Source organism: Bison bison, unplaced genomic scaffold (assembly GCF_000754665.1).
Source record: "Bison bison bison isolate TAMUID 2011002044 unplaced genomic scaffold, Bison_UMD1.0 scf7180017864280, whole genome shotgun sequence".
NCBI lineage: Eukaryota > Metazoa > Chordata > Mammalia > Artiodactyla > Bovidae > Bison > Bison bison.
In genome coordinates, this window is record NW_011494852.1 from 6393192 (window position 1) to 6403871 (window position 10680).

At 51.0% G+C, this 10680-nt stretch overlaps 2 protein-coding genes across 2 annotated transcripts in view; one reads left to right on the forward strand and one right to left on the reverse strand.

The window, feature by feature from the left end:
* The window catches only part of RYR1 (ryanodine receptor 1 (skeletal)), a 130714-nt gene extending 124316 nt beyond the window's left edge, over positions 1 to 6398 (forward strand). The window contains 10 exon segments of the mRNA XM_010849313.1: positions 3 to 45; positions 1479 to 1609; positions 1708 to 1768; positions 2456 to 2602; positions 2879 to 3013; positions 4951 to 5107; positions 5520 to 5584; positions 5675 to 5775; positions 5961 to 6012; positions 6160 to 6398. Coding sequence (XP_010847615.1) covers positions 3 to 45; positions 1479 to 1609; positions 1708 to 1768; positions 2456 to 2602; positions 2879 to 3013; positions 4951 to 5107; positions 5520 to 5584; positions 5675 to 5775; positions 5961 to 6012; positions 6160 to 6255 — 988 coding nt within the window. The 3' untranslated portion in view covers positions 6256 to 6398.
* An 88-nt stretch (positions 6399 to 6486) lies between these two features.
* Positions 6487 to 10680, reverse strand: part of MAP4K1 (mitogen-activated protein kinase kinase kinase kinase 1) — a 16911-nt gene continuing 12717 nt past the window's right edge. Inside the window, 6 exon segments of the mRNA XM_010849196.1 lie at positions 6487 to 6663; positions 8971 to 9026; positions 9683 to 9753; positions 9844 to 9933; positions 10132 to 10194; positions 10477 to 10651. Of these exon segments, the coding sequence (XP_010847498.1) occupies positions 6594 to 6663; positions 8971 to 9026; positions 9683 to 9753; positions 9844 to 9933; positions 10132 to 10194; positions 10477 to 10651 (525 nt within the window). The 3' untranslated portion in view covers positions 6487 to 6593.

Genomic DNA, 10680 nt, shown 5'->3' on the forward strand with positions numbered 1-10680 from the left:
AGGTCTTTCCCCAGCAACTACTGGGACAAGTTTGTCAAGCGGAAGGTGAGACGCTGCCAAAAGGGAGGTCGAAGGTCCTCCCCAGCTGGGTCCCTTGAGGCCACGAGCCCAGTCAAGCACTTGCTTTGCATGCAGCCTTGGGCAAGGTGCTTTGCCTCTCTGAGAAGCACCTCAGTTTGCCCGTCTGGAAATGGACATGATAGTCACCCCCGACCCCCCCATAATGAGACAATGCATGTGATAACCTCAGCAGTGCCTGCCGCAGAGTAAATACTTCATGAATATTACTTTTGAGGGAGGAGCTAAGGCATCTTATCTTCAGCACGTAGACTCTGGTGCTGGATTGTCTGCTTTTCTCTTTTTTGTTAATATTTCATTAATTAATTAATTTGACTGCATTGGGTCATAGTTGCGGCACCTGGGATCTTCACTGCTGTACTCGGGCTACTCTAGTTGTGGCTTAGCTGCTCTGTGGTCTGTGGGAACTGAGTTCCTCTACTCGAGACAGAACCCATGTCTCCTGCATTGGAAGGCAGATTCTTATCCACTGGATTATGAGGGAAGTCCCTTGTCTGCTTTTCCATTCCTGGGTGTGTCACCCTTTCTGTGCCTCAATTTCCATCATGTTGAGTGAGGTACTAAGAGGGCTGACCCCACTGGGTTGTTGTAAAGATTGTTTGACCTGCTTCGTGAACAGTATCTGGCACAAAAAAAGACATTAGACAAGTGTTGGCTGTTAGAATCATTCATTCACTCAACAAAAGTTTATTGAGTACCTCCTAGGTATCTAGTCGGTCCTACCTACTAGGAACTGTACTAGGGTTCCTAGCAGTAAACACATCTTGGCCCTTAAGTTGGAAAGACAGATGAACACATTTTATAATGTTCAGATGGTGATAAGTGTTGTAGGAGAGAAAAAGACGGTGCGGGGCAGGGAGGAGTGTGTGGGGGCCGGCCCAGAGAGATTACTCTTTCGTGCAGGGTGATTAGGAGGTGAGGGAGTGAGGCAGGTGAAAATCCGGGGGAAGTGTGTCCTGGGCGGGGCGAGAATGGCAGCTGTAAAGGAGATGGGGCAGGGATGTGCCTGGAGCATTTGAGGAGCTGTGGGGAAGCCAGTGTGGCTGGAGCGGAGTGAGAGAGAGGGTGAGCAGGAGATAAATTCAGCAGTGATGGGGTTGGGGGGCAGTTATATAGGATTATATAGGTTATATAGTTATATAGGATTCCTTGCCTACCTGTCTAATTATAATAAATTATCCCAATTAATTTGGCTAATGAGCTAACTGGTGGGGGGCGCTTTATTACTTTTGGACCCTACCCCTGAGGATCTGAAGAAAGTTCTGGCCCTTCTCCCCAGAAAAATGCACCCCCAATCTCTCACACAAAGTTCAGAATGTCCCCAGACCTCCCCCCGACAGAGCAGACCACCACCTTCCCCACTCCAGTCATGTCTGCACAGCTCCATGCTCCCCATGCAGGTCTTGGACAAGCACGGGGACATCTATGGGCGGGAGCGGATCGCCGAGCTGCTGGGCATGGATCTGGCCACGCTGGAGATCACAGCCCACAACGAGCGCAAACCTGAACCACCGCCGGGGCTGCTCACCTGGTGAGCCAGGGAGGACCGCCCCCACCCCCAGGCCTGGGGCAGGTGGCCGTGGTCTGACTCTCCAGCATCTGGCCATCCTTGTTTTCTCTGCCCTACAGGCTTATGTCCATCGATGTGAAGTACCAGATCTGGAAGTTCGGGGTCATCTTCACAGACAATGTGAGGAGGGCCCCGTAGGTGGGGGAGGGGCCTGCAGGTGAAGGGCGCTAGGAGGGTTGGGGGCTCCACCCCCAGGTATCCCTGACCAGGGACCCACTCCTGAGCTCTGCGCACATCTGATCCTAGGGCATCCTCAGTCCTGCCTAAGGCTCCTTACCCTCCACACACTCTTTGTTTTGTTTTCCTTAATTCATTTTCTTTTATATTTAATCATTAATTTGGCTGCACTGGGTCTTTGCTGCTGCACACAGGCTTTCTCTAGCTGTGGCGAGTGGGGGTACTGCTCTCCAGTTGCAGGGTAGTTTGCAGCACGTGGGCTCAGTAGTTGTGGTGGACAAGCTTAGCTGCCCCCACAGAATGTGGAATCTTCCTAGACCAGGGATCAAACCTGCATCCCCTGCATTGGCAAGCGTATTCTTAGCCACTAGACCTCCACGGAAGACCCAGAACACTCTTATATTCCCAGACTACATCCTTCTGCCGAGGGTTCCCCAGCTCCTCGAAGAATGGCTTCCCACACCGAGTGCGCCATTGTTCTAGAGTGTTCCTGATCCTTCAAATAATCCCTAGCCAGAGATGGCACCCTGACCACCAGAGCACTCCCGATGCTCTTGAATGGTCCTGGGCCTCCAGAGAGCTCCTTGACCCTCATGTATGCCCGCTGACCCCTGGTTTGTGCGCCCACAGTCTTTCCTGTACCTGGGCTGGTACATGGTGATGTCCCTCCTCGGGCACTACAACAACTTCTTCTTTGCCGCCCACCTCCTGGACATCGCCATGGGGGTCAAGACGCTGCGCACTATCCTCTCCTCCGTCACCCACAATGGGAAGCAGGTGTGGAGGGATCTGCCCGAGTGGAGTGAACCTGGCAGGGGCCACCTTAGCTGTCCCTTAGGAGGGATGGAGGGTGAAGGCTGGGCAGCTCGGATGAGGAGGGCGCAGGGTTGGGTGAGGAGGGACAAGGCTGGGCTGGCTGAGCCAGGGTGGATGTGGGTCGTGAGACCCCGGCAGGAGGGCCATCTGGGCTGAAGTGGGGCAACAATAGAGAAGGTGGGCATGGGGGAGCGGCAAGCCGAGCATGGAGCTGACCCGCCCCCTGCCCGCCCCCAGCTGGTGATGACCGTGGGCCTCCTGGCAGTGGTGGTCTACCTGTACACCGTGGTGGCCTTCAACTTCTTCCGCAAGTTCTACAACAAGAGCGAGGACGAGGATGAACCTGACATGAAGTGTGACGACATGATGACAGTGAGCCCCACCCCCCACGCTCTTGGACCTGTTACCAACCATCCCTGACCCTTAGTTTTCCCATCTGTAAAGGGGATTAGTAGTAGGACCTACCTTGGGACTTCCTGGGCTGTCCAGTGGTTGACTCCCCCTTCCAAGGTAGTGGGCGTGGGTTCAATTCCTGGTCAGGGAGCTAAGATCCCACATGCCAGAGAGTGCAACCAAATTAAAAAAAAAAAAGTAATAGACCCTACCTTGCAGACTTATTTCCGGGGTTAAGTGATCTGACCCTTGTGAGGTACTTGGAATGCTGCCTCAATGAATGGTAGCCACTGTTGTAATATTTGAGCTTTTCAAGGTATTATTATTGGAAAGGTGCTCAAGCACAGTGCCTGACTTACAAGCCATGTGATTTGGGGTTGACAGCTCAACCTCCCCATGCTCTGGTGTCCTCACCTGTGGAATGATTGCATAATAATAGAGCCTATATCCCAGGGTTACTTTTAGGACTCAGTGATGATCCCTGGTAGCTCAGCGGTAAAGAACCCACCTGCCAATGCAGGAGAGATGGGTTCGATCCCTGAGCTGGGAAGATCCCCTGGAGAAGGAAATGGCAACCCACTCCAGTATTCTTGCCTGGGAAATCCCATGGGCAGAGAAGCCTGGTGGGCTACAGTCCATGGGGTCGCAAAGAGTTGGACATAACTGAGCACATACGATGCTCCCTGACCATCAAAGACTTAAAAGCTTAGAATAGTGCTTGACAGGTATTAAGGATTCCATAGACGTGAGCTACTATCATCATTATCTATCAGGAAAAATTTTATGCCGTGCGTGTTTCTATTTTCTCTTCTATTCTAATAAGTGGTGGTCATCACCCAAATTGAGTTTAACCTACTGTAGGCAAGGGTCACAGTTGAAAGAATCACTCCAGTGCTGTATCTCAGAACGGCCTGTAATCTGGCACTATGCTCACGGGACCCATCTGGCTCCTCAGTCTGATATTTGAGGCCCCACCAGACTTGGTCTTGTCACTCAGCCTTGTTCCCACCAGTCACTGGTCTTAGCTCTTACCCAAGGCCACTGGGTTCTCTCACTTCCTGAGACACAGAAAAAAAAAGTGTAAGGTCTTTCCCAAGTCTCAGGCAGACCATGTCCTTCCCTCTGCTCAGAACCTTCTTGTGGTTCCCCAGTGCCTTCATGGTGTACAAAGCCAGGGGAAAACTAGCCTGGCCTGAGTCTAACCACAGTCCTTGCCTTTTGCTCTCTGGCTGCCTGGGCCTCCCTCAGTTCCCCTAAAATCATGTGTTTCCTCCAAACCCAAGCCCTTTGCATCTGACAGTCTCTCCACCCGCCCTCTCCCTGGCCCTACGTACACACGCCTATTCACTTGATGCCTCATCTTCAACTTAAATGCTGCCTCTTACAGGAAGCCCTCCGGGACCATTAGCTGGCCCTCATTTCTCTCCTTGCTCTTGCTCACAGGAACTCTGTTTCCAGCCTCACTGAACCTCTTTTCAGTTCCTCACAGGAGCAAGATGTATTCTTTCCTCCCCAGGGGTGACGAAACACATGTGGTTTTCTCTGCCTGGAACTCTCTCTCCCACCTAACATTTTCTTCACGTTTCCAGTTCACACATGTCCTCTCTTCTAGGAAGCCTTACCCTATCACCCAGGCGGGGTCAGGCTTTCAAAACTTCAACGTTTCCTGTGCTTCCCCCATCTTGCCCATGATTACACTGTGCTTTCCTGGCCCTGAGCCCTCCCTATCACAACCCTGATCATTTCTGGGCTGTCACTATCTGATGCCAAGCTTGTGAGCCCTGTAAGAGCAGTGTTCAGGGCTGTCTCAGTCATTGCCGTGTGCGCCCTGCTCCAGCCAATCCGGCGCCCTGTAGGTTCTCAGTGAATGCCAAAGACTGAACCCGCGACTCGTGTTTCTCACCCTGCCCCTGCAGTGTTACCTCTTCCACATGTACGTGGGTGTCCGAGCTGGTGGGGGCATTGGGGACGAGATAGAGGACCCAGCAGGCGATGAATACGAGCTGTACCGGGTGGTCTTCGACATCACCTTCTTTTTCTTCGTCATCGTCATCCTGTTGGCCATTATCCAGGGTCAGTGCTCATCAGGGTCTTGGGAGTGGGGGCTGTGTCCAGAGGCAGGCTAGCTCTTTAGCATACAAATCCAGGATCTGGTCAGCCTGGATTCATGTCCTGGCTCTACCTCCCTCTACTGTGAGACTTTGGGCAAGTGACCTCTCTGAGACTCAGTTTTTCCATCTATAAGATGAGGATATTAATTATACTAGCCACATAGAGTTGCCAGAATTACGTTAATTCATAGGTGGTAAGTATCTGGCTCATGGTAAGTGCTCAGTAAACACTAGGTATTATTTTTAGTAAGTGGGGTGAGATTAGAGAGATGGAGTACAAGACTCAAAGGCAGATAGCTAGAAGAGAGGGAAGCCTGAATTAGGTGAGAAGTTAGACACTGACGTGCGCCCTGCAACTCCCCCCAACCCCCCAGGTCTGATCATTGATGCTTTTGGCGAGCTCCGAGACCAACAAGAGCAAGTGAAGGAAGATATGGAGGTAGGTCATGTCTGGGGGGCGACCCTGAGGGATTACAGGACCCTAGGGGGTTGAACGGACCTTGATTCTGATGTCTCCTGCCATGCACAGACCAAGTGCTTCATCTGCGGTATCGGCAGTGATTACTTTGATACGACACCGCATGGGTTCGAGACTCACACACTGGAGGAACACAACCTGGCCAATTACATGTGAGTGTGGGCCCACTGGCCAAACAGGAGGGTGGGGCGTGGCCACCGACAGCGGGGAGGGGAGGGAGATACTATTGACTAGTCTGGGGAGAGGGTGCGGTGTCCATGTGTGTGGACTCCCAGCCAGCTAATCAGGAGAAAGTAAGGGAAATCGTGACCTGTCTACTGCTGCCTCCCATCCCCAGGTTTTTCCTGATGTATCTGATAAACAAGGACGAGACAGAACACACGGGCCAGGTAAGGGTGTGTTATTGGAAGGACAATGGGCAGGGACGTGGTGTATTTTAATATAAGGTAAGGCAGCAGGTGGCAGTGAAAAGCTCATGTCAAAACGAAGCATTTGAAGATGTGACCAACTAACTCTTCCCCATCCCCCACCACTAGGAGTCTTACGTCTGGAAGATGTACCAAGAGAGATGTTGGGATTTCTTCCCGGCTGGCGATTGTTTCCGCAAGCAGTATGAGGACCAGCTTAGCTGAGACACCCCCAGCTGGCCCTTCACCCCCCACCTCAAGTGCCTTATTCTCACAGCAAACCCCGTAGCCCTCAAACCCCTCCCGACAAGGCAGCTGGGGGAGGGGTGACCATGTACTGACAAATAAAGTCTGTGCTACACCCCTGACATCATTGTATTGGATTGCTGATGGGGGGGGCATCCAGGAATTCTGCTCTCCTCTCCTCCCCCCAACCCCAAAACCAAGATGAAAGCAGAGACTGAAGTCATGTTTATTGGGAGACAGGGGTATGCCAGGATCAGGAGTGTGTGTCCATTGGGGAGGGAGGTGTCGAGACTGGTTCCTAACACCCCCTCGGGGACTCATTCCTGGATGTAGAGATTGCTGGGGGCAGTGGGATCGTCTGCTGGGCGCGTCTCCACCACCACAGGCCTGGGGAAGGAAAAGAGAAGTCAGTTCATTCACTCATTTGTTCATTCACTCATTTGCAGAGAAGTCGATAGAGTTTGTGCCAGCATAGTGCTGGGTAGAGCAGTGGATGAGCAGACACGGCCCCTGCCCTCAGGAGACCAACATGAACCAGTGAATTCAATAAGTACAAAGAAGCATGAGGCACACAGCAGGGAAACCCAGCTCAAGGGGTCAGCCAAGGTGTCCCTAAAGAATGGATGGTGGAGCCTGAAAGAAGCTCAGGAGGGAACCTGGTGAAAGGGCAGGGACGAGTGTTCTGGGCAGAGACAACAGCCTGGGCAAAGGACTCACATGGGAGAGGGCTTGACTGCACAAGTCATGGTTTGTGGGCTGTGACCAGGATTGGGTATTTATCTTGAGGCCACAGGAAGCTTTCAACCAGGTGGAGAGTGACACAATCAGATCTGGATTTTAAAAGGCCCCTCTGACATATTGAAAGATCAGAGAGATCCTTGAAAAAGCTCTCACTGGCTAAATCTGTGAGTATTTGTGCCTCAAAACAGATAATGATAGTAATAGATTATAACCCATAGAATAAAATGAAAACCAGCTTTCCTGGTGGTCCAGCAGTTAAGAATCTGCTTTGCAATACAAGGGACACCAGTTTGATCCCTGGCCCAGGAAAATCCCACTTCCCACAGAGCAGCTAAGCCCATGAGCCACAGCTACCAGAGCCTGTGCTCCACAATAAGAGAAGCCACGACAGTGAGAAGCCCACACGCTGCAACGAAGAAGGGTGGCCCCCGCTCTCGGCAACTAGAGAAAAGTCTGTGTGTAACAACAAAGACCCACCGCAGCCAAAAATAAACAATAAATCTTTAAAGAAAAATAAAGTGGAGGATCCTTTTTTAAAAAAGAATAAACTAAAAACCCTTGAGACTATGCTGAAATACACACACACACACACAGTCATATATACACACATACATACAAATATACATACACACATACATGGTGGAGAAGGGACAGCTCTTTCCTACAGTAGAATGCTGACTTATAAATGTAGAAAGAATGATAGAAATAGGAAACTCACCATTTAATAGGCTCAGGCAAAAATCATCAAGTCATGGTAAAATTAGGTGAAACAATAGTTTTACATTGTTTCAAGAAATTACCCAAAAGGATACTTATTTATACAGAGGAAAGAAGAGTAGCATTATAGTCAAGAAAGCTGGCTCATTCCATTTTAACCAAGTGACCGACCACAGATAACCTCACCAGTAGCGGGACAAACTGACACACACTTCCTGATCCGATGCAGTAAGGACACCCCATCACTTCTGTGGTATTCCTGCCCCAAACGTGTAACCTGGAAACCTCAAACCCAACTAAGGGACATTCTGAAAAACAAATTTCCTGTGCTCTTCAGAAGTGTCAAGGTCACGAAAAGCACAGAAAGTCTGAAGAATGTTCCGGGCACAAGACTAAAGAAACATGACCCCAAAATGCAGCCTATAATCCTGGATGATATCATGGACCAAAAAAAAAAAAAAAGTATTATTTTTTGGTTACAAAGAGCATCATTGGAAAAACTGGTGAGACTTGAGTGGGTGTGTGAAATTAGAAGATAGTGCTATCTCGGTGCTCTTTTCTTGATTTTGACAGCTGTATTGTGGTTTGTAAGAGTATGTCCTTGCCTTGATTTAGGAAACATACACTGAAGTATTTTGGGGTAAACTAGCATCATGCTTGCAATTCATGTGCCAAAAGAAAAAAATTACACATATATCCAAGGCAAGAATAAAGCAAATGTGGTTAAAAATAATATACAGGGAATCTGGGTGAAGGGGATACAGAATTCTTAAATTTATTTTGGCAACTTCTCTGAGTCTAAATTTGCATCAACATATCAATAAAAAGTTAAAAAAGAATGAAAATTCCACCTTCGGGCTTCCCTGGTGGCTCAGTGGTGAAGAACCTGCCTGCCAATGTGGGAGACACAGATCCAGTCCCTGATCTGGGAAGATCCCACGCACCATGAGGCAACTAAGCCCGTGCACCACAACTACTGAGCCTGTGCTCTAGAGCCCGGGAGCCACAACACAGCCAAAAATAAATTAATTAATTAAAAAAGTTTTAACAAAAGAAAATCCCACCTTGGCTGCTCTGTGGGGAATAGACTATAGGGGACAGAGACAGAAGCAGGGAGACCAGGCGAGAGGATGTCCAGGCCAAAGATACAGAGGGCTGGGGACACCTCAAGATACCCTCTTTACCTCCAAAGCACCCCCCCTCCCTGGTCCTCTGTTCTCTTCCCCAAGTTCATACCTGGGGGAGCCAAGCAGACGGAAGGTGAGGGTGGGGTCTCTGAGCTCCTGCAGCAGCTGGGGGAAAAGGTGCTGTATCAGTGTCTAGAAGACTCCTCCCCTCTCCCTTAAAGAGAGTAAGGGGCAAGGTCTCTGAACTCCTCAGGTCCAGAAATAATCTTTGCTGCTAACACCATTCATCAACTGTGTGACCTCAGGCAAGATACTTAACCTCTCTGCACCTCAGAGCACTAACCTTTGAAATCATAATACCTACCTGACAGGTGATCCCGAAGATTAAGAATACAAAAGTGTAAGGGCAGAGCCTGACACATGGTGTTCTGTGAATTAAGCATCATTTTCACTCCATTTTCCGGATGAGAAAAGTGAGGCACAGAAAGATTAAGTCATTTGCCTAAAATCATTCAGCTGGATTCCAACCCAGGCAATCTGGTCCGTGCTCTTAACCCACTTGTCTCTATCTGTGACCCCATTTTACAGTTGGGAGCCTGAGGGAGGCTCAGAAAGATGCAAAGTCACACAGTGACCCTATAATCCTGGATGAGGTCTGGTCCCAAGAGACACTGGAGCAGAGAAGGGGATCTGTCTGAACTGAGCCTAGAGAAAGTGTCACCTCCAGGACTTTACACGCTGAGTTTGTTCTCCCAATCGATCTGATGAGTGAGATGACTGACGTGGGAGGGGCTTGCGAGTGCTAGGAGGGAGGAGCTTACCTGGTCCGAGCCTAGAGCCCACACCTGCACTCCATGCTTCCAGAAGGCCTGGAGCCGACCCCCGACCATAGCTGGGAGGAAAGCAGTGCCTGTTACCCTTGGGTTTCACTTAAGCCTCCAACCTGGACCCCGGACCCCGGAATTATCATTCCGGCACATACCCACGGCCTCCACTGCTTCAGTCATGGGGATCTCTGGAGTTCGAAGCCCCCGGACCGGGGCCCCCTCTGGGGTTACCAGCTTCAGGGACCCTAGAAGGAGGTAGAGAAGGGACTTTAAGAGCAGTAAGCGGGCTTGAGAAGGTTATCGAGGGACCGGACAATACGTTCAGTGTAAGAAGCAAAGCAGGACGAGTAAGGACTGGAGGCGCTCAGAGTTTCTGAGAGGTGCGGGGCCTGGGGGTCGGTACCTAGGAACAGTGGAGGCAAGGGAGGAAGGAAAGTTCTTACCGTCCATCAACACCATCACCTTGTCTTCCTCGACCTGGGTCACCTGTACTGGTCCCTTGTGCTCTGCTTGAGAGATCCGGGTTCAGGGACCAATTCCCCGCATTACGCCTTCCTCCGCTAGGCCCCCCTCTCCATTCCCAAGCAATCGGGCTAAACCGCGCCCCTCACAGAATTCCCCACTCCCCATCATCAATCTCACTAATTATATATACCCAACGTTCTCCCGCCCCGCTCTCGGTTCATCCCCTTTCCCAGTTACGCCTCAGGCTAAGCACCGCCCAGCCACTCAGACCCAACCCAACCCAACTGATAAGCCTCACCCGTCCCAGAGCCTGCCCGACTCACCCGTGCTCATCTCGCCCAGCCAGCAGGAGAGCGCACCGAAGCGCACGGTGTGGAAGAGCACCGACTTCGCCGGCCTTCCGGGGCTCACGCCGATGCACACTGAGGGCAGCTCGGAGCCTGGCCCGGTCAGCAGTGCAAACACAGGCAGAGGCGTAGGGAGCGGGAACAGCACCTGCTGCGGGCCACGCAGGGAGGGGCGGACTC